Below are 24,359 nucleotides of genomic sequence, written 5' to 3' on the forward strand. Positions count from 1 at the left end.
AACGAATTGAAATTTTTGGAAAGTACTAAAATTTTCATAAACAACCGTATTTTTTCGAAAATACTCAAATTTTCAAAATGTGCAAGATGGGTACCAAAAGAATTATAATTTAAATACAAAAAATTTCACAAATTACCATATTTTTTTGAAAATACTCAAATTTTCAAAATATGCTGCACAAGAATCAACTGAAGCGAAATTTTGCATGCTTTTCACTTTATTAGAGATTTTTTGTAAAATACTAAAATTTTCACAAATGCCGTATTTTTCGAAAGTACTAAAATTTTCATAATTTGCAATATGAGTATCAAACGAATTAAAATTTGGTATGCATTTTCGATTTATTAGTTTTTTTTAAATACTATTTTTTTACAAAATCCCGTAATTTTCCGAAAATACCTAAATTTTCAAAATTTGCAAATGGGTACAAAACGAATTGAAATTTCATTTGCTTTTTCAATTTATTAGAGTTTTTTTGGAAGTACTAAAATAAACAACCGTATTTTTTCGACATTCGAATTGTGTATACTTCATATCATAGAAAATAATGCGTCGTTTCCAACCCATATTGCAAATTTAAATAAATTGAGAATTTTTGAAAAAAATACGTTTTTTTGTGAAAATTTTACTATTTTTACAAAAAAAAACTTTAATAAATTGAACAAGTAAACTAAATTTTGCTTCGTTTGATATCCATATTGCATATTTCGAAAATTTGAGTTTTTTTTCGAAAAAATACGGTAATTTGTGAATTTTTTTGTATTTTCCATAAAAAAAACTCTAATAAAGTGAAAAAGCATACACAATTTTGCTTCGTTTAGTATCAATATTGCAAATCATGAAAATTTGAGTACTTTCAAAAATATACGGTATTTTCTGAAAATTTTAGTATTTTCCAAATAAACTCTCTGAATGTGAAAAATCAAACCAAATTTCGCTTCGTTTGACACCCATATTGCAAATTTTGAAAATTTGGGTATTTTCGAAAAATACGGTAGTTTGTGAAAATTTTAGTTTTAAACAAAAAAAAACTCTAATAAAGTCAAAAAGCATTCAAAATTTCGCTTCGTTTGATACCCATATTGCAAATTATGAAAATTTGAGCTTTTTTTTTCGGAAAAATACGGAGTTTGTGAAGAATTTTTAGTACTTATTCTACTTTGAAATTTACATTCTTATTTATATTCTTAGTAAAAGCATTGAAAATTTAACATGTTATCGTTGAATAAATCGATTTTAGAAAGATTTTAAAAATGAATTATCGTCCATTATCGGCGATAAGATTATCGCCGATAGAATTATCGAAGTAACGATAACGATAACGATAGATTATCGTTATCGTTACCGAGCCTCGATAATATTATCGTTAACAACCTTGGTTTTTATGGTCAATATTTTTGTCAGACAGGAAGAAAAGTGATATTAAAACACTTTTAAATTAAGTTTGATCATTACTTTTAACTTTTGCAACTTTGGACTCAACTTATCCAAAATAACGATCATCTTTTTAGAAAAATCGTCTAAATAAAATACCAGCAAAAATTAATCGCTACAATTCACCACTCATTATGGTCGTTGCAATATCCAACTATGCTGAAAATGTTTGATTTTTCATTATAAACGCATTTTTCTCCCCTTAAAACTGCTCAAACTGTATGGGGGCTGTCATTCCGAACACCGCTGGAACAACAGCGAACCTAGCGGAAAAAACGTTCTCGAATTCTTCAATTCGTGTTGACGTTTTTAGATCTAGAACTCGCCTAAAGCTAGCTATTTGTGGTTGCGTACCGATTTTAAACTACATTCTCGCGGCCAGCTCGGATACCAGAGCAGGCCATGTTCCCCAGCTAGCTAGTTGTGGTTGCGTACTGCTATTACTGGTTGCGTACCGGTAGCATTTGAATGTCTGGCTGCGTAACCCTAATTTGTAATTTTCATTCCCACGTTAATCTCGGGTACCAGCTAGCTATTCGTGGTTGCATACTGCTAGAATTGGTTGCGTCCTGCTATAATTTGCCAATCTACATCCCCACATCCAGCTCGGGTGGCCCCAGCAGGTCCGGTTTCTTCCCCACCAACAGATACACCTCCATGTGGTCCTTCCCCTTGACGTAAACCTTGCCGCGGGGCTCGAAATCGTACCGCTCCGACAGCACCGGAACGCACGCCAGCCCGCACTGGATGCGGCCGGGCACCCCCGTCGAGTCCATCCGCGACGCCACGTTCACCGCGTCGCCCCAGATGTCGTAGTACAGCTTGCTCGTCCCGATGACGCCCGCCGTCACGTCCCCAAAGTTGTACCCCACGCGCATGATCAGGTTGAACTCGAGCAGATCGCGGTTGAACGAGTCCACGACCTGCTGCATGGCGATCGCAAAGTCTAGCAGGGTGTACAGGTGCTCGTAGTCTTCGCCGCGGCTACCCGGGTCGAGGCCGGACGCGGCCATGAAGGTGGAGCCGATGGTTTTGATCTTTTCGACGCAGCGGAACTCGGGCCGGGCGAGCAGCTCGTCAAAGTCGCCGATGAGCTCGTTGAGGACGCGCAGGTACTCCTTGCCGCCGAGGTACGACTCGTCGTACATCTCGTTGAAGTTGACGATGCTGGCGAAGATGATGCCGATGTTGCGGTGGTTTTCGGAGTACTTGGCGGTGTTTTTGAGCTGCTCGGCGACGTACTTGGGGATGATGTTGTGCAGGAGCATGTCCGCCTGGTTCTTCATGTTTTGGACGCGGATCTTGTCCTGGTTGGCGACGGCACTGCCGTAGAAGCTGAGCCGGTAGCTGATCTCGAACTCGCGGTTCAGGAACCAGACGAGGACGAGCAGGAGGACCAGGTCGACGTAGATTTCGATCCGGTAGTCGTGGAACCAGTCGAACTGGGCTTGCTGGAGGGTGGGGGCGTCGGGGGTTGTGACGAGGGTTGCGTTGTTGGTGGCTGCGGCGGCACTGTACTTGAGCTCGAGCATGTGTCCGATGGCGATGCCGACGAAGGCGACGGACGTTACGAACGCCAGGGTGTTGCGCATCCAGCAGTTGAGCTGGGTGAAGTTGCAGAAGTGGATCACGCAGATGAACATGAGGAAGCCGTAGTGGAACTCGAAGATCTTGAACTTGGTGACGTCCATCATGGCAAAGTTGGAGAGGATCGAGATGACGGGGAGGGACATCAGGACGGCTCCGCACAGGTGCCACGGGTACCAGTTGGAGACGAGACTGAGAATGCTGTCGTAGCAGCTTTGGGTGACGGGAGGTCGCGATCGTCGGGCGTACTTGTGGGTCCTGCGGCAGACCTGCTTGGTGCAGATGAAGAGCGCGAACAGCTGGACCGTGCTGAACGCCATGAAGATGCAGACCCAGACTTTGTAGGACTCCAGGTAGACGGAGGGGGACAGAAGGAAGAGGGAGGTGGAGGTCGCCAGGTAGATCAGGAAGGACACGAAGATGTCGATGTAGGTGTTGTACTTCGGGGTGGCCAGCGTTGGTGGACCACCCTCGAGTTCCGACTCGCTCCCTAAGCGATGCGCCTTCGAGCGGAACTCGTGCTCCATTTGGCGTGATTTGAAGCAGAGGGAGATCGGCAGGAGCGGAGGTTTCACCAGGTAACTTCGCTGGCTGCGTGCGTTGTCACGAACGCAGCGGATCAGCTGCAGGTCGGATTGCTTACGCAACTGCTGCAAGCACGCAGCCAGCGGATCCGGATGGGGCTCCTTAATGACACACCGAAGGTCGATAATGTCCCCGTTGGTTTTGAGCGCCATAACCGGCGCTCCATCGGCTGCGTTCATACCACTGGCTGCGACCACCGCCGAAAGACTAGACTGCGAACTGGTAAAGTACCCGGACACTCGATGCGCCGACAACGCCGCACTCTGGTTCATCAGCATGATGTGCTGCTGAATACTGGACCGTCTGCTATTTGACCGAATGCCGGAGTCCTTCCTCGAGGTCGCCGACGGACACAAACTCGCCCCATCACACAGCAACCTCCCACTCGGACAAACCGACCCATGCCTACTCCCACTTCCAACCTCCACACAATTCACCGCGATCGTCGAACTCCGCGGCCTCCCACAGGGCGCTTCCGTCACCAGCGAAGCCTTCTCACACTGCTGCGATCGGTAACTCCCCGTCCGCGCAAACGGCGAAATGTCACTCCGACTCTGCGAAATGTACGACCTCACGTCAATTATGTCATCAAAGACCGAGTTCTGACTCAGGCTATCCCCCGCCCCTCCCCCGCACCCCGCACTCAACGATTTCGAGCCCTCGCGATCCCTCGACCTGCCGCCACTCCCCTGGACCGAACAGGTCGCCACCTCCAACGTGTGACAGCTCGGTCTCGGAGTGACGATCACGATCGGCAACTGCTGGTAACCACCACTGCTACAACCCTGAACCTCCCCCAGACATGGCACTTCTACCTCCCCCCTCCTATCACAGTCTTGCTTGTCCGTGCCGACGGCGTCCGCCGTCCCCCCCGAATCCATCCGCTTCAGGAACTTGCCCACCTTCCAGCTGCGAAACACGCCGGAACTCTTCTCGTTGATCACCGACGACACCGCCACAGCTTCGCCCCCCTCCTCGTCCGAATCGATCCCGTTCGGCATCGACTTGGTGCTGACGATGATCTTCGGCTTGTCGAGGCCGCCGTTCGCCGTCACGACGTGATTCTGCGCCCCGCCGCTCTTCCCCTTCAGGAACTTGGTCATCTTGGAGAGCGATGCTATCCGGGGGCGGGGACTAGACACGGGGGAGGGGTTCAGTGAGGAGGATACCGGGCCAGCGGGGGATGCTGGAGGCACGGCCGGATGGATCGAGGACAGGTTGGTGGCACTCTGCGAGAACGAGTGATGGTGGTGGGCGTGAGGGTGGTGAGGATGGGCGGCTCCGCCGCCGCTTGAGGTGTCCAGTGGGGAGGACGAGAGGAGCAGGTGGTCTCCCGGGGGGAGACCGATGCTGGATAGGCCCTCGGTTATGGAGCTGACCAGGTCCTGCTTCTTGCCGAGGACGAAGTAGGTGCGGTGGCCTGTTGGGTGAAAATTAAGAACATAAGTCAAAAAGTTATGTATTTTCAGGTTAGGTCAAAATTGAAGATAATTCAACTGATTCCTCATCACCGTGCAACGTTTCGCTTTGCGCGAAATGATTAGTAAATATTTGCACCACATTTTTTTCTGAAAATTTTGGTTTTAACAATAAGTAAATTTCGTATTTTCAGAATTTATGTTTTTTTACTAGGAGTTTTTTTTTAACATCAAACATGTGTTTTTCAGTTAAGATTTTTATATTTTTTAGAATTTTGTTTAAAATGGTCTCGAAACATAATATTTTAGCTCAACATTGAAAAAAAAAAAAAAAAAATAAGTGATGATTTTGACTATAAAATTTTACAAAGGTTTCTTTTATTGACATTCAAAATCGAATAAATACATAGTTTCTGAGATATCGCGATTTCAAAAATTTAGGCAGATCCTGTGAACTCTAAAAAATTTTTTTTATTTATTTGCGTTTAAGGACCACTTAACTCAAGAGTCATTCGGGTCCGATCTAAAAATTTTAAAAATTAAAAAGATCTGATAGTTAAAATAAATGTTATAAATATCTTTGAATTGCCTTAATTTAACTCGCGATATCTCAGAAACTATTTATTCGATTTTGAATGTCAATAAAAGATCCTTTCAATTAAAAAACATATTTTTTGTAGGATTTTGAAGATTTTCTCTGTTTAAAAAAACTATAATTTTAATGGGTCAATCTTTTTTTTTCAAAAAATTTTAGAATTTAGATTTTGTTTAGATCTCTGGTTTAAAACTATAGTATTTTTAGCAATGAAGATATTTGTTTAATTTGGATGTTGAAACCATAAGAATTTTTTAAATTTAAAGAATTATTTGCAAAAAAAAGTAAGGATTACAAAATTTCAAAAATTATAAAAATTTTAGGTTTTTTTTTTGAATTTTATATATTTTATATTTTAATAAAGAATATTATGAATTTGAGAAATTTTTAGAAGTTAAATCCTTTAAAAAATTTAAGAATCTAATATTTTTTTAAATATCAAGAAATTTTAAGAAATTTGAGAAGTCTAAAAAATGTATAGATCCTAGGAGCATAAGATTTGTATGAACTTGAAGACTTTTTTTCAAAATTTTATGGATTTCAAGAATTATTTATAATTTTTTAGATTTTGCGAAAACTTAAAAAAATTACAAGTTTTTAAATTCTAAGAATTTCAGGAATTTAAAAAAAAAAATATTATAATAACTCTGAAAATCTTGAGAATTTTAAGAAGTCTAAGAATTTTTAGATTTAAGAAAAAAAATTTAAGAGATCTATGAAGTTTGAAAAATAATAATTATTCTGATTTTATCTTTATTTTTGAATTTGAAAAGTGTTTGGATTTTTTTATATGTCAAGAATGATTGACATTTTAAGAATGTACGGAATTAAAAAAAATAAGAATGGTTTTTTTATTATTTGAATTTTTGTAATTAGACAAATTGTTGAAAATTAATAATTTTTGAAATTTTAAAAACGATATTTTTAAAGAATTTTTGGAGTTTTGAAATTTTAAGAGTTCTTGAATGATCTTTAAGAACTCTAGTAACTTGAAAAGTTGCAATAATTTAAAAAAAAAGAAATTAAAATAGATTAACAATATTGGCAATTCTGAAAATTTTAAGAATGCAGTTTTTTTTAAATGAAGCATTTCAAACACTTAGTTTTTTTTACCAAATTCCATACTTGATAAATCGGTAAAGTTTAGATCGGTAAACCATCTGTCAAAATGAACAAAATTTTATCGAATTTCGGTTGTACAAAAAAGATTTTCACTACCGAATTTCAGCAAATTTTCACCAAATTCGGTAATTTTTGGTTTAGGAAGCGAAATTTTAAGAATATTATGAATTTGAATGTCTATAATGATTTAATAATTTGAGAATAGTAAATTGTGAAGTTACAATTAGTATTAAAAAAAATATTTTTTTAAAGCAATTTTAAAAAAATAACAATTTTGGCATTTCTGAAAATTTTAGGAATGCCATTTTTTAAATTGAAGAATTCAAAAGAAAAATCAGTATTTTAAACACATTGATTTTTTTACCAAGTCGATAGTTGAAAAATCGGCAAAGTTTAGAACGGTAAACCATCTGTCAAAATGAACCAAATTTTACCGAATTTCGGTTGTACGATGAACAAAAATGATCATCATTACCGATTTTCATTGAGTTTTTACCGAATTCGGTAATTTTCAGTTTACCGAAATGTTCAGCAGATAAAAAAAAACGGCAAACTTTACCGAATTCGGTAACAAAAAAACATAACTATGTAAGATTTTGAAGAATCATTTGAATTTGAAGAAGTCCGCTTCCAAGTTTCTAGAAAAATCCAAAGATATAAAAAAATTTCAAAAATTTACAAATATGGAAAAATATGAAAATCCTGATTTGAAGAATTATAGTTGTTTTAAAGATTTTAGGAATTTGAGAGAAATACGAATTTTAAGAGCTTCAAAATTTAAAGAAATTTAAGACTGTTATTTTTAAAATCTGATGTTTTTTAAAAATAATTTTAACAAATTTAAGAATTTAAACAATTTCATCATTTTTTCATTCGGCAATCAACAGGCTCATGCTAAAGCTCAATTTTTTTTATCAATTTTGAGAATTTTACGAACTAAAAAAGTTTGAAAAACTTTAATGTTTCCAGCATTTTAAAAAAAAATCAAATTTCAAAGAATTTTAATAACCTAAGAAAAATCATGAATTCTATTAATTCGAATGAGTCTAAACTATGTTTAGGAATTTAAGAATTTTAGAGAATAACATTTCTTCGATTTTTTTTTATTTTAGAAATGTTACGAATTTTAAGATTTTAATTTGTTTTTATTTTTTGTACTATGTTTGAAGGAATTGATATAAGTTGACGAATCCACGAACCATTTTAGTTGGATTAAAAAATAGTTTATATTTTAGAACCTTCAATTACAAACACCCATATCCCTAATGATTTGGCGTTTGATGAGGGTCAAATTTAACCGAGAAAGAATTCTGCGCTTGAGTAAACAATTTGGAAGTTCTAAAAAAGTTTTTCTCCTAAAAATATACCTCAAAACTACGACAAGGTGCGATTTGCTCTACTCACCGTCAACCTCCTCGCCCTCCTCGATAAAGTAGGAATCCCCGAGAAAACTGCACGTTTCTTCCGAAACGTGAACCTGGTCGGGCCGCCCGCTGGATTCCATCCTAAAAAAAGAAGCATTCCGTTAGCACAACTCACACCAACTCCAAACAACCACCTTCCCCCATACCTATTGGCCAACGTCACGTCGTTGCTCCACACGTCAAACTTGACCCGCTTCGTCCCAACGATCCCGCACAGCACCGTCCCCGTGTGAACTCCCACCCGCATCTTGACGCCCTCCTGCCGCTGGGCGTCAAACACCCGAATCGACTGGATCATCCCGAGGCCCATCTCCACACAACAGATGGCATGGTCGGGCCGGGGTTCCGGACATCCGGACACGCAGTAGTAGCAATCGCCCAGGGTTGAGATCTTTTCGCACCCGTTCATGAGACAGAGGTCGTCGAATCGCTCAAACAGGTCGTTGAGGATTTCCACCAGTTGTTCTGCGGTTTTTGTGGATGACATCTTGGTGAAGCCTACGATGTCTGCAAACAGGATGCTCACGTTGTCCATGCTGTTCATGTGAAAGGGTCGGAACAGACTCTTCAGGTCGGAGGGAGTCGCGCGCCGCGGTGGACACTGGTCGAAGCTCATCCCTTTGACGACGGAGCCGCTCTCCTTGAGCAGCAGGTCGGCCACCTTCGGCGGCATCATCGAGTGGATCATCTTCTCCTTGAGTTGCTTCTCCATCTCGAGCTGCCTCCGCACGAGCAGGTTCTGCCCCACCTTCATGAACGTCCCCCGCATCCGGACCACGGTCATGATCAGGATGTGCACGCCCAAGATGTGCACGCACAGCTGGATCAACACCCGAATCGTGACGATTTTGTACACGAAATTCCCCGTCGAGTCCCCGTCGAACCGGTCCGGGCCCTGCGACTCCACGCTCGGCTGCTGGTCGTAGTGCAGCTGGCAGAAGAACGACAACACCTCGAAGCACACCGAGTACACGGTCGTAATCGTACAGCACAGCCACAGCGGCAGCGGAATGATGGTGTAGATCAGCATCACGACCTCGATGCAGATCGAAAAGTGCCCCAGCGGACTCAACGCCTCGTCCGTGAACAGCAACAGGAACAACGAAAACATACACAGCAGGATGGCGCACGTCGACGAGATCAGGTTCGTGTGGGCCCGGTACACGTCGGTGTGCGTCAGCCACATGCCGACCAGGCCAAACACCAGGATGAGGCCGATTGACACCGTGAGCAGGGTGTACTGGGTGGGGCCACCGTCGAACAGGAAGTAAAACAGCCACACCAGGGAGCAGAGGAGGATGTAGAAGAGGGCGAACCTGGAAGGAGGGAAAGTGTTGTTAGTTCTGGATGGTTAAAGAGGTATACAAAACTGTGATATCTCACCTTCAAAGCTGGGAATATTACCTTCAACCAAATCACTAATCAAACTGAGTCATTAAAAATGTGACGAGATTTGAGACCGGTTCCTTTGGATTGTGGGATACGCCCCTACCAGCAGAACTAAATTTTCTTGATAACAAAAAAAAATCTTTTTATGCTGAAATACGAAGATGGATTAAATCAATCAAATCAGCAATTATTATAAAACAGTTAAAAAATTGTTAAATACAAAAAAAATCCGAGTTTGTTTGTTTTTTTGTTTGCCGTAGTATAATATCTCCTTTAGTATAACTTTTTCAAACTGAATTACAAACTGAAAAATGTAAATTTCCATTTCCCCGTGTTTAGGAGTTTTGAGCAACTTTTGTTCTACAAAAAAACATTACTTCTCTTGTTTTATTTTTTTTTTCTTGTAGTACATTAGTTAGTATTTGGATTATTCTACCACCTCCTACCATAACCTTTAGCCTTTCTAGTTTTATCATGTTGTAAGGTCCCATTTTCATTTTTTTTGCTTGTTTTTTACATTTTCTGCTATAGAAAGATACCATGATATTTTTTTTTAAATTGCTAAGAGGCAAAGCCAGGAACATTGCAAAATTACTGCGTACTTATTTATGTATTAAAGTCGAAAAGTTTTATTCAAAAAGACAGCCAAAATTTACCCCTGAAAAAAAATACAACATTGGCAAAGTCACATAAAACAAGTCAAATGTCCAACCTTGATATTTTCTATAATTTTAAGATTTCTTTTTTCTTTCTGAAGATTAAAAATTCGTTGAAAAAATGATTTTTTGGCAAATTTTTAGATCGAAGCCCGCATAAAGGCGGGGTTGAGTTGTGGAGGGTTGAACGAATTACGGAGCTCGGAAAGAACGCGGTCAAGAAAAGTTGCACGTTCAGTTTTGGAGGAAAGAAAATTAATATATCAAAATTGAAAATTGAAAATTGAAAAAAAGCTTTGATAAAAAAAAATATTTGTATTATTGTTTTTTTTTTTCCTACAAGAGTGTCAAGTAAAATAAAAATTATAAAATTATAAAATTCCTAAATTTTTAAATGCCGCAATTTCCACAATCTTGATTTACAGAATATCGGGTAATTTTTGAGAATTTTTGAGTCACGGCCAGGGATCCAAATTCTGAGAAAAAAAAATCGTGAAGACATTTGGTAATAGAGTAGGGGAAATAAACCCATTTTAAGCCTAATAAGCGGTCTTGTTTCAATGATGTTGGATAATCTGGAGTGTTCCTTGAAATTCAGTAAAACCAAGTACACCAACGAGTAGAGCAACTTTTTGTGAACATTTCTGTTTATTTTCACTTTTATTAAAAGTTATGCTATTTCTTTTACAAGCATTTTAAAAAAAAATATTTAAAAAACGCATTCTAATCAGTCGTGTGCATTGGGCCACGCCCATTTTTCTATTTTCAGCTTAGTTCTTTTTTTCTTCCAACGTTCGTTTGGGTCTGCTTCGTGCTGCCAAAATTCATGAAATTCTGAGCGAACACTCACGAAAAGTAGCATTTATAGAGAAAGTTTCCTGGCAACACCACAAGCGCTGCTGGTGGTGTCGGTGGCCACCCTTTGTTCTTTATTTGCCTTTGCCTCTCGCTCGGTTTTCTTCAGGCTTCGCTTGGAATGGGTCATCAAGATTGAAACGTCAAAAGACTTGGCGCGTTTGTTTTTTTGATGGCGCTTGCTAATCATTGACATGTTTCGGGATTATTTTTCAAGTGAGTGGCTAAGTAACGGTCAAAAGAACATGTTGCCGGTAGTTGGAAGCAATTTTATATCTTAAGCGCTTTGAAATCGTTAGCGCAAGTGAAAAGATATTGATGGCGACTTTCGTTAAGCAGTTAACCTCTGATCTTGCGTGTGGATGTGTGTGCCACCGCAAAATAGAAATTATGATCAAAAGTGCATTAAATTTAATCTTTTTGGCCAGTAAGTGGCATACATTTGCGTGCTTACTCGAGGTGGTGCTGTTGCTGGTAAGTTTACAGCCTAAATAGTATTTTTGGAGCTTTAATCGAGCATCAAACTCTCCATATGACGAAGATAGGTGTTTGATTAGAAAGAGTATGTTTCCCCTACGAACTATATTTATTCTTTTCAAATCTCTTGATTTCCGAATACTTAAACTTCTGAAATGTTTTTTTTACTTTAAGCTTATGCGTTTTAATTGTTTTAATTTTGTTTGATTTTGAATTTGAATTAAAAAAATTGTAATTTTAAATTTATGATTTATTTTTCAATTTTGAATTTAAAAATTCATTAGTTTTTGAATCTCTAAATTCTCTAAATTATTAAATTTTTAATTTTAAAAATGATGAATGTTTTGTATTCTTTTTTTATTTATAAGCACAATTTCTGAACTTTTAAAGCAGTACATTCGGAATTTTAAAATCATTTCCAGTTTTTATTTTTTTTTTAGTTTCTGGATTGCTCTAATTTTGAAACCAAAACATTTTTTCTAAATATTTTTTAAATTTTTATTTAATTTTAGTAAATTTTAGAATTTGTAAAAAAAAAGTATTTTTTATTGAACTATAGTGTTTTAGACACACCTTTTTCGCAACCTGATTTGGAGAGAAAGATACAAAGACATTACAAAATATTTGCCAAGGTCTAACTTTAAAACCGTACAAATGACCAAAACGAAATGCGATGAAATTGTAAATTTTTTTGTCAAAAGATGACATTTCGAAAGTTATAATACACATTTTGGAAAATACTCAAAATATTCACAAAACTACGTATTTTAGGAAAAATACTAAAAAAATCAGTTTTTTACAATATGGGTAGTAAAATGATCGAGAATTTTTCATACATTCGAAAGTTATAACACAAATTTTAGAAAATACTAACAAATTTCACAAGGCTACGTATTTTTGAAAAAAATACTTAAAGTTTAAGTTTTTTTACAATATGGGTATCAAATGGTCTGGATTTTTTTCATACATTTCGATAATAATATTTTTTGTGAATTACTCAACATATTTACAAAACTACGCCTTTTTGAAAAATTACTAAAATTTTGTTTTTTTTTCAAAATGGGTATAAAATGATTGGGAATTTTCTTGGAATTTTCCATACATTTCGATAATTTAAAAAAAAAATACTCAAAATTTTCACAGAAGTACGTATTTTTGAAAAAAAATACTCAAATTTCCATTTTCATTATTATTATTATGATTATTTCTGAATTTTGAATTTGAGTTTTAAAATTTTGAATTTATCATTAGTTTTTCATTTTGAATTTTTAAGTTCATGAGTTTTTTAATTTCAAAATTCTGATTTTGAATTTCATAAATTTATAACTTTGAAATTATTAAAATGTTAAATTTGTTGTATGCTTTTTTTAATTTATAAATTTCAGAATTCCATTTTTTCAAGCACAATTGCAGATCTTTTAGATTTTTTTGTTTTTAATACATTTTCGTAAATTTCTTAATTTGCATACAAAAGTATTTTCGATTAAACAATAATGAGTATTACTAGTACAATAGTGTTTCGAACACACCTTTTTTCGCAACCTGATTTTTTAGACAACTCTGGAGAGAAAGATACAAAGACACTACAAAATATTTGCCAATGCCTAACTTTAAAACCGTACAATTGACCAAAACAAATGCGATGAAATTATCAATTGTTTGTCAAAAGATGACATTTCGAAAATTATAATACACATTTTTGAAAATACTCAAAACATTCACAAAACTACGTATTTTCGGAAAAATACTAAAAATTTAAGTTTTTTCCAATATGGGTATTAAAATGATCGGGACTTTTTCATACATTCGAAAGTTATACCATTTTTTTTTTAAACCAAAATTTTTCACAAATCTACGTATTTTTGAAAAAAATACTAAAAAATTAAGCTTTTTTACAATATGGGTATCAAATTATCAGGATTTTTTCATACAATACGATAGTAATAATATTTTTTTGTGAAACACTCAAAATTTTCACAAAACTACGCTTTTCGAAAAAATACTAAAAAATTGTTTTTTTTTAAATAAGTATAAAATGATTTGGAATTTTCCATACATTTCGACAGATTTTTTTTTTAATAATCAAAATTTTCACAGAACTACGTACTTTTGAAAAAAAAATACTCAAAACATCCGTTTTCATTGTTCATTGTTATAATATAATCTGATTTTTGTTTGTAAAAAATGTAATTTCTGGATTTTTTTTAATATACGTAGTTTTGTGAAAATTTTGAGTATTTCACAAACAATATTATACTGTTGAAAAGTATGAAAAAATCCCGATTGAAAAAAACTGAAATAATCCAATATTGAAAAAAAAACTGAAATTTTGAGTATTATTCAGATAATACGTAGTTTTGTGAAAAATTTTGAGTATTTTCAAAAATGTGTTTTATATCTTTCGAAATATATGAAAAATCCGATCATTTGATACCCGTATAGCAACAAACAATGATTTTAATGTTTTTTTGAGAAAGATTCCTTTTTTAAAATACAGGAAAAATGCGTATTTTTTGTAAAAATTTTCATGTAATTATAACTGCAATGGATGGCTGACATCATCCCGATTCCAAAACACTATAACGGGCAAAATTAAATGTAGACTTGTATAAACGAACCAATAAGCCAAATAAAGCTTAAATTTGTGATATTATTGTTCACAACGATAAAACTTATTTTTCTGAGTACAATGACCCTTTGTACGAACGCAAAGGTTTTTAAATGGATTTTTAAATCAATTTTGAAAAATTAACTCCGTGGCCCTTCTTGACAGAAAAGGTCCTACTTGACAGCTCGTTCCAAGGAGACCATAGTTGATCCATCGGAAAAATCCGCAGTAACAGTTCAATAGGGCGTATCTGCGTTTGTAAACAAGCAGTCTATCCCTGTCTTACTTGATGTGAACTGTCACTTGAGCAAAAGGGATAGACTGCTTGTTTACAAACGCAGATTCGCCCTATTGAAATGTTACTATGGAAATGTTGTCTTGTCAATTTATTTTTTTTTTGCATTAAAATGAAAAAAAAGTAATCAGAAATGGTTTTCAATCATGTTTTTTTTTACCGTTGGGTGAATTATTCAAAACTGTCGTGGTGTTTTCCCATTATTCAAATTGACCGTTAAATTAAATATTGATGAATGCGAAAAGAGATTTATGTCTGTTTGTTTATGGTTTGCCTTTGATGAAGTATTCTTTTCAGCGGTCTTCGGAAAACTTGTTCATGGTTAATTTTGGCCCCAAAATTAAGAAAAAAAAATAATTCATAAAAAAACATTTCACCTCACTCACCTAAACTTGAGCCGTATCTGGGGAAACACGCTCGACTGGAACTGTCCCTCCAGCACCGGCGAATCAAACCGCGGATCGAACCAGGACCGCGGTGCGGCCCGCTCGAACGCCACCGGTAGCATCACGCTGCAGCAGGACGGCCTCCGCCCCGTCTGCGTCAGATAGCTCTGGATGTAGGGCGCGAGCGAGATCTGAATGTCCTCGACGGAACCCTTCTGGCTTTCGGTCAACACCGGGGGCATCGTCGTGAAGGACGTCGACCGCCGGTGGTTCGATGTGCTCTGGAAGAAGAGTAGGAGAAATTGAGGTTAGAATTTGGTGCACTGAAAGAAATCTGTCGAAGGAAAAAGGAATTTTCAGTGATGAAATTTGTTTTTTTTTACAAACTTTTATTTTTAACAAAAAATTACTAGAAATTCAAGTTTTTTTCAACTGTGCCAATGAAATAAATGAAGTTTAAGGTAAAAGTGTAATCGAATCAGGCGAAATGGACTGCGCGGCCCAACCCCCTCGTGACGGTTGTTTACCCACAACTAATGTATCAAATGACTTTATCTGGGGAAAACGAAATGACGAAGAAGGAAGCTCATCATGGACGGGGGCAGCAGATAAAGATACTAACCCGGGCAACCACCGGAAATTGTCGGATTGGTGTAAGCTTGGCCAAGAAGTTGCAATCGATCAAGAATTTATTCTTCCGAATTATTTGTTATTCTTTTATTTATTTTAAATTTTCCTCAAATTTATTTCAAAATAAATTTCGAAATCGTTTTCACCTCTGCAATCCTCTTGGACTTGTTCAACAAACAAACGGGCCGGATAAATTCATTTGGCAAAGTGAGGGAGTTTTGGCTCGGGCCAAGTGCTTAATCTACAGTAAAACGGGAGAAATTTGATACAGAACCGACACGAACTGGATTGCTGGACCCGGAGAGGCAGGGAAGCAGAGGAGGAAAGTTCCGGAAATGGGAAATGTGGTTAATGTACTGGGGCTTTTAGGATTTGGTAACAATTTGGTTCTAGTGCAGTTAGAGATTAATCTAGATTTTTTTTTGAATGACAAAAAAGAAGAATGAAATTAAAATGATTTCAATTTTTTTTACGTAAAATTTTCACAAAATATTAAAAACAAAAAAAAATATTATTACAATTATTACTTAAAGCAAAAAAAAATACGTCCAATAAGCTTGTGAAAAAATATAATTTAACCCAAAAATTGACGAACCCCTCGTCACAGTGTCCTGATGTAAACAATGATCGAGCTCGAGCTGTCACAGTCCCTGCTAAATATGTTGGCTGACATATCGGACGCTCAGTCAAAAGAAACTAGCTAGAAGTCGCACAACAAAAAAACTTTCGCTAGAAAGAGATAGCAGATCAGATGCAAACAAACCCGTAAACATTCTTTGAATGTATTGGTCAATTTCTGACTGGAAAATCTTATTGATGAAGACAAAAAAACAAAAAATGTTAAAAATAATAACAAATAAGATAGATTTCAAAGAAAAAAAAAATATGCAAAATGCAAAAATTAAATAAAGCGAATTGATGATTTGATGATTTAAAAATTGTCGTGATGAGTTTCCGAACATTCGAACGGATTTCATAGATTTTGAAAGAAATTAACGCCTGTTTGCCTGTGGTTAAAGAAACCAATAGATTTAATCAACCAAAAACAAATCTTAAGACTATATTTTTATATTTGAGCAACTCTCTCAAGAATGAGCAAATTTAGGACAATTTTTTCATACAGCTTTGGCAGCAGTCAAAAAAGGCTATTAAAATATTCAAGAATTTATATCTTGAGAACGGATTTTCTAATCGACTTGATGTCTTCGGCAAAGTTGTAGATATGGCTTAGGATCTTTCAGAAAAAAAATTGTCACACTCTAAATAAATTTTAACCTTTTTTAACACGACTTTTTACGAAAAAAAAACAGATTGTGCAAAACAAAATTAATGAAATCTCATTTTTTGATATGATTTATATAGGGAAAAAATATCATCTTTTGAACTATGGTACAAGACGTTGGACAAAATTCATTTGGCAGTGTTGCAGATTTAAAAAAATCAAGGCTGTTAAAATATTCAAACATCTGTACCTTGAGATCGGATTTTCTAATTGCGTTGGTGTCTTTGGCAAAGTAGTTTTTTTCAGAAAAAAAGCCACACTCTTATAATAGATTACACTTTTGACCAATTTGTGCCATAGCTCAAAAGATGCTATTTTTTAATATAAAACATATCCAACAAAGAGATAAAAAATAGCTTTTTGGCGCAATCCCACTTTTTGTTCAAAATCAAACAATTAACAAAACAACAATTTTAAATAATTTGAAACAATTTTAAACAAATTTAAACAATTATAAACATTTTTAAACCATTTTAAACAATTTAAACAATTTTAAATCATTTTAAACAATTTTAAACAATTTTAAGCCATTTTAAACAACTTCAAAAAGCTTCTTCGATGAACTTTAAGAGATATGAATTTGAGATAACAGCATGATTTTGAAGAATTTATATAGACTTATCCCATTTAATTCGACTTTTAACCAAAAAAAATGGATTTTGGAAAATCTCTTTGTTGGACATGTTTTATATGTATAAATGACATTTTTTTTGAGCTATTGCTTGGTCAAAATTTGTTTGGCAGTGATGCCAATTTTTTCAAACAATATAAATTTTTGAAAAAACGTTTTTAAAAAATCGAAAAAAGGTGTGCCACAAAACATTAATTTTCGACCATTTCAGATGTTAGGACGTGCTAGAAAAATAAAAAAGAAATATTTTTTAGCGCAAACTCGGACCATTGGTATTGGTCTAATCGTTGATATCGTAACTATTTACTTTCTGAGAAGTCCTAATCATAACTTTGGCCAAGACACCAAATTGATCAGAAAACTCCAAGAAACAGATTTTTTAATTATTTTAATAGCCTTTTTGTAAAAACAGCTGAAAAATTCATCCGAAACAAAAAATACAAAAAAACGCTGTCCGAAGTACCATTAATTATTTAGGCTAGTGATTTTCCACGGCAGAAAGTAATGAAATTACGGGGCATGACAATTTCAAAACATTGGGATTTCACGGCAATTTTACAGTACCAAAAAATTGCCTAAAATTAACGCAAAATTGTAATATTCAAGAATAGTTGTGTACAGGAAACATACTGAAAAAGTTATCAGTTGTTTAGGATACAAAATACCCCCTGCCGCAAAGTATTTAAGACAGTAAAAAATATGAGGCCAATTTCGTGAAATTTTGCAATTTGCGATTCAGCCACCCTAATTTAATTGAGATTTTTTAAATTAAATTTGCCTAAATTTCTTTAAAAACAAAGTACATCCTTAAATATCTTAAATATAATCACAACTAACCGATAAATTCTTTAAAAGTTGAATTAGTGAAAAAATATTTATTAAATTTTGTTTGCAAACGGTTTTCAGGAAAAGGAAAATTTGAGTATTCCAACAAAGTTTAGCAAAAAATTAATTTAAAACAGTTTTGTTTAACATTTTTTATGGAAAAGTCCAGAAAATAACAAAGTATTGCAAAGTGCTTAAAAATTTCTAACTACATTAAAACTCTATTTACGAACAGAACTATTTTCAGACTTTCCTTGAAATTTGTTCATATTAATTAAAATAGATGTTACAGAGCTAAAAAAAAAGCTTTACTGCTCTGCGTTTTCTTTCTTTGAAAAAATGTTCATTTGTTAAAACATGCTTAATAATAATAATAATATCGCGATATTTACGAAATTTCACGGTCAAGGGCAAATTTCACGGCTTCCGCGAAACCGTGATAAATCACTGGCCTTAATCATATTTTTTAATCTTTTAAGGTACTTAAAAATAAAAAAAAAACTGAAAAATACTTACTCAATTAAACTAGAGAAAGTTGAAAAAAAAATCAAATAGGTATAAGAAATTTTTTTAAACCAAAAAGAGAATAAAACTAGTACAAATTTTAATTATTTTTTTTTCTTTCGGCTCTGCTCAAATCAAAGAAGAGGGCAAATGAAACTAAAATTTAAATTATAAGCCTGATTTTTGAAATATCGACACTCAAAATATCGCAAACTGCATTATGAATCATTACAATAATGCTTCTATAGAAAAACTGGCAGAACCGATTTTAAAAATCAAATCAAATTATTCGCTCTACAGCATTGCCTTGGCGTTTTCGATTGCGAGATTCCTACTCGAAACTAGGTGTTCGAAGGCTTGATTGTTGAGGCAATTGCAAACCTCTTTTTACACCCTAGCTTCCATCCACCCCGGGATTCGAACTGACGACCTTTGGATTGTGAGTCCAACTGCCTACCAGCGACTCCACCGAGACAGGACCCAGGGAGACGACTCCTACACCTGGACTGAGCTAACGACCTAACTTTTTTAGGTTAGTCCGGGGCCAACATTTACTTCCCGTCCGACGGAAGGCGTGATCAGACAAATCTCGTCTCGAAAAATGCAACCGGGACCGTCTGGGATCGAACCCAGACCGACTGGGTGAGGGGCAATCACGTTTACCCCTACACCACGGTCCCGGCTAGAACCGATTTTAATGTTATTTAATTTTCTAAATAAAAATTCAATTTATGTATTTTTTAAAATGTTTTCGCCTTTACACAAACCGTCCAACTTCAAGCTAAACTTACTTAAGGATACCGTGGAGAATTTCCCTTACCCTCATAAAAAGTTCGAGCATCAACAATTCCAGTCTTCCAAATCCACTTTCCTTGTCCCCTGGTGATCGTTGAAGATGTTATTAATCTGATTCGGGTGGAATTAGTTCTACTCTCAATTATCAAAGGCAATTTGAACTTGGGTTTTGATTTTGCCTCAAAATTTCAAATGAACAAACCCAAAGTGCATCGAAACATCGCACCTCGTCCCTCCTAGTCCGTTCTATTCTGGTCGCACTGGCAAACCGCGGTATCAACCGCACGCGCACTTGTGTTGTGCGAGGTGGCGGCCCGTCGAATCCCCGACAAACCCATAATTTTGTTACCGGGAGAAAAAAAAACAACACCACACAGCAAACGGATGTCCAGCGCGAGCGATAATTTTATTATTTTTCCTCCCCCACTACTGCTCCGGGTTGCACTCCCAGCTGCACCTCTAGCATGAAATCAATGCAAATTTGTATTTTCCTGGCAGAAACCAAATGCTCGTAACCTGCTAATTTGTGAGCCCCCGAAAACGGTGCTAAATAGTGCGCACTTGGTTCAGTTTAGAGCATCTCTACCGAGGGGTTGCAAAATGAGTTTCAAAATAAATTTAAAATACTTGAAAAATATTACTTTACTGAAGCTCGAGCTCAACAAAATGTAAACGAATCGGTTCTTATAAATTAAATTTGGAACCGATTTGCTCCCGCCAAGGTGGAGATGCCCTAAGCTATTAAAACCCTCCAATTGCGACCCAACTCTGATTGTCTGTGCGCTTTCACATTCCGGGGATTCGTCGACAAATCTTGGCCGCCTCCAAGATAGCATTGTCCTTGGCCAATTTTTGGCTGGAAAGATCAAAATCTTATTAATTTTCGCAATCTTATCAAACTTATGACACTCGTGTGGGTCGTTATCTCCAAGTCTGCGCGAAATGGCTTTCATTTTCTGAGAAATTTGTTCGTACTTTGCGATATGTCTGTGGGTATCTTGAAACTGTCAAAAGACATAAAGTTGACCTTTGTTTTCTTTTTTGGGTAGTAATTGGATAAATCAAAGGAGTCCAAATGCCCAATCGAAAAGCAAATAAATTGATCTCAACTATAGTCTCATTCAGCAGCTCATTCCAAAACAATACTTCTAACAAAACAATGCAAAAGGGCCGTTGTGGGTTTGTAAACAAATAGTGTGTCCTGTTTACGCTAGATGATGTTTACATCTGGCATGAAAGGGACACACGCTTTGTTTACAAAACGCAACGGCCCTTTGGCATTCTTTTGCTATAGACTTAACACAAACACAAAAATATTAAATGGCCAATCTTAGTTTGTAAACAAAGAATTTATCCTACTCACGTCAATTTTTGAGTTTTTTTTTGGAATAGGTCCTAAAAACATATTTAGTTTATAGGACCTTTTCAAAACAAAAATCTAGAATTGATGTTTACATTAGAAACGAGCAGAACACACTCTTTGTTTACATTTCGTCTTTGACTCATTTACATTGTTTTGCTTGAGTTGTCACCGGTATTTTTCAACATAACAAGCAAAACTTTGCAAATGGGCCAGTTTGGATTAGTAAACAAGAAGTCTGTCACGCTCATGGCAAATGTAAACATTCACTGACGTGAGCCAGACTAACTGCTTGTTTACAAATCCACATTGGTCTATTTACATTGTTGTTGTTGTTGTTTTATTTCGTTTTTCCCCCTCCCTGCAAACGTCAAACGGTCAAACACATAATTTTAATAAACAGTGCATCCTGCTCACGTCAGTTTGTTAGCAACGTGCAGGCTGCACTGTTTGTTTACAACTCTCACGTTTTTCTTGAAATAGACCAATCCGCCAAATGTTAACATTTTTTCCCGTAGTAATTTTTCAAAAAGGGCGAAACCTTTTCCATCCTGCTCACACCTTTCTGTCAAACTGAAGTTTACATTTAGCTCATTGCCTATTTCCGTTGATCTTGAAATTTTCTGCCGGATCTTCTGGAAATTATCAGATTCGAGTGGTAGAAATGACAGTTCTCCCATAAGGAATACATTGTAGAAAAAATCAATAACTGCTCGAATGGAAATGCTCCATTGGCCCCAGCAAACGTCAAAACATACAAAATTGCTGTCGGATCTTTTCCGGGAGAGATTCGGAAAAAGATCTGGCAGCAATTTGTATTGATGTGACATTTGCTGAGGGTGCCGAAATATTTGGTTATGTTACTGCATGCAAAAGACAATAGATTGTTTACATTCTCAGTTGAGCTGTCAAAATTACCAAGGTGAATAAACTTTTGAGGTTGGATTTTTTTTTATGAAAACACGAAACAATGATAAACTATGTATTACTATCAATATATATATTTCAAACAATGATTTATCTGATCATTAGTGCGCTGACCACGGGGACGCGTTGTCTTGTTTTTGCATGCTCATTTTCATTTCTTTTGTGTCGCTGTTTGTGTGCTTGGGTGAGTGGTTATCATAATTAAATAATGAAGGGGTCATTGTGCTAATGAATATTGTTGCGCGTCAGTCGAAGTCGTGATTATTCAGGTTAATTTTTTTGTGTGTGCTTTTGTGAGGGTTTGTGGTTATTTAACTGTCTGCATGTAGATGTATCAACTCACTATATGATTTATATAATTGTTTATATTATTCCTCATCCTTTTCCTTTCCTGTAACATACCATCTCCTCATACCATATATCTAGATTAAATTTTCAAAACAACCTATCCCTCATGGGTTTCCTAAGCAGATAGGGCCTTTTGAAAATTTAATCGAGATATGATCAAATTGTTTAAATTAACGAAACTTTCTAGAACAGCATGGGAACCATCTGGAGTATTTATATTTTAAATCACTGCAATTTTTTTACAGCTTCCTGGAATTATCTTGATTTTATTTATTATATTTATTATATGTATTATATTTATTTCATTTATTATTTTTACAAAACTACATGCTTATTATATAATACACTAAAGACTCACATTTTCACGTACAAACTTCCAAATCATTTAATACATTACGCATTCAACCATTTTCATCGGCCCAATGAAATTCCCCTAACCCCCATTCCAAACCTCCCAAAAATATTCCGTTCACTTTTAAAAGTCGCATGGGTTCTCTGCACTTTTGCCACTAGTGAACAACAAAAACATCCCCTCCCAAATCCCCACGGGACTGTATGGGCGTAGCCTTGGAGCACAGTGTGGAAATTTACGTTCTTAGATATTGTTGGATGTACCGGGCAGCAATCAAATTGTCTAAGAATATTGAATTGACCATTGTGGCACCCCCTACAGCGTGGTGCAGACCCGTTATGCTATGCTATGCTATGCTATTTTTCAAACAATGATTTATCTTTCCAGAAGATTTTTTTTACAAAATAGCGTAAATATTTAATATATAAATATGTAATGGCTAGTATATAAATATTTTAAAACTTAAAATTTTAAAATTAAGAATATTTCAGAATTAAGAAAATTTTCGAATTTAAGAGTTTTAAAATTTTAGAATTTTAAAATTTTCGAATTTCCGAATTTTCAAATGTTTGAATTTTCGAGTTTTAGAAGAATTTTAGAATTTTGGAATTTTAGAGTTTTGGAATTTTTGAATTCAAGAAATTTAGAATTTTAGAACATTTGAATTTAAGAATTTAAGTATTTAAAAATTTAAGAATTTAATAATTTAAGAATTTAAGAATTTAAGAATTTAAGAATTTAAGAATTTAAGAATTTAAGAATTTAAGAATTTAAGAATTTAAGAATTTAAGAATTTAAGAATTTAAGAATTTAAGAATTTAAGAATTTAAGAATTTAAGAATTTAAGAATTTAAGAATTTAAGAATTTAAGAATTTAAGAATTTAAGAATTTAAGAATTTAAGAATTTAAGAATTTAAGAATTTAAGAATTTAAGAATTTAAGAATTTAAGAATTTAAGAATTTAAGAATTTAAGAATTTAAGAATTTAAGAATTTAAGAATTTAAGAATTTAAGAATTTAAGAATTTAAGAATTTAAGAATTTAAGAATTTAAGAATTTAAGAATTTAAGAATTTAAGAATTTAAGAATTTAAGAATTTAAGAATTTAAGAATTTAAGAATTTAAGAATTTAAGAATTTAAGAATTTAAGAATTTAAGAATTTAAGAATTTAAGAATTTAAGAATTTAAGAATTTAAGAATTTAAGAATTTAAGAATTTAAGAATTTAAGAATTTAAGAATTTAAGAATTTAAGAATTTAAGAATTTAAGAATTTAAGAATTTAAGAATTTAAGAATTTAAGAATTTAAGAATTTAAGAATTTAAGAATTTAAGAATTTAAGAATTTAAGAATTTAAGAATTTAAGAATTTAAGAATTTAAGAATTTAAGAATTTAAGAATTTAAGAATTTAAGAATTTAAGAATTTAAGAATTTAAGAATTTAAGAATTAAAGAATTAAAGAATTAAAGAATTAAAGAATTAAAGAATTTAAGAATTTAAGAATTTAAGAATTTAAGAATTTAAGAATTTAAGAATTTAAGAATTTAAGAATTTAAGAATTTAAGAATTTAAGAATTTAAGAATTTAAGAATTTAAGAATTTAAGAATTTAAGAATTTAAGAATTTAAGAATTTAAGAATTTAAGAATTTAAGAATTTAAGAATTTAAGAATTTAAGAATTTAAGAATTTAAGAATTTAAGAATTTAAGAATTTAAGAATTTAAGAATTTAAGAATTTAAGAATTTAAGAATTTATAAATTTAAGAATTTAAGAATTTAAAAATTTAAGAATTTAAGAATTTAAGAATTTAAGAATTTAAGAATTTAAGAATTTAAGAATTTAAGAATTTAAGAATTTAAAATTTTTGAATT

The 24,359-nt window shown here is 34.7% G+C and overlaps 1 protein-coding gene across 1 annotated transcript in view; it reads right to left on the reverse strand.

Annotated features, from left to right (window-relative positions):
* Positions 1-1,274: 1,274 nt before the first annotated feature.
* Positions 1,275-24,359, reverse strand: part of LOC6051386 (adenylate cyclase type 9) — a 64,483-nt gene continuing 41,398 nt past the window's right edge. The window contains exons 3-6 of the mRNA XM_038256279.1: positions 14,832-15,112; positions 8,312-9,481; positions 8,146-8,246; positions 1,275-5,026 (exon numbers count right to left, since the gene is read on the reverse strand). Coding sequence (XP_038112207.1) covers positions 2,022-5,026; positions 8,146-8,246; positions 8,312-9,481; positions 14,832-15,112 — 4,557 coding nt within the window. The 3' untranslated portion in view covers positions 1,275-2,021. The remainder of the gene's footprint in view (positions 5,027-8,145; positions 8,247-8,311; positions 9,482-14,831; positions 15,113-24,359) is intronic.

Source organism: Culex quinquefasciatus, chromosome 1 (genome assembly GCF_015732765.1).
Source record: "Culex quinquefasciatus strain JHB chromosome 1, VPISU_Cqui_1.0_pri_paternal, whole genome shotgun sequence".
NCBI lineage: Eukaryota > Metazoa > Arthropoda > Insecta > Diptera > Culicidae > Culex > Culex quinquefasciatus.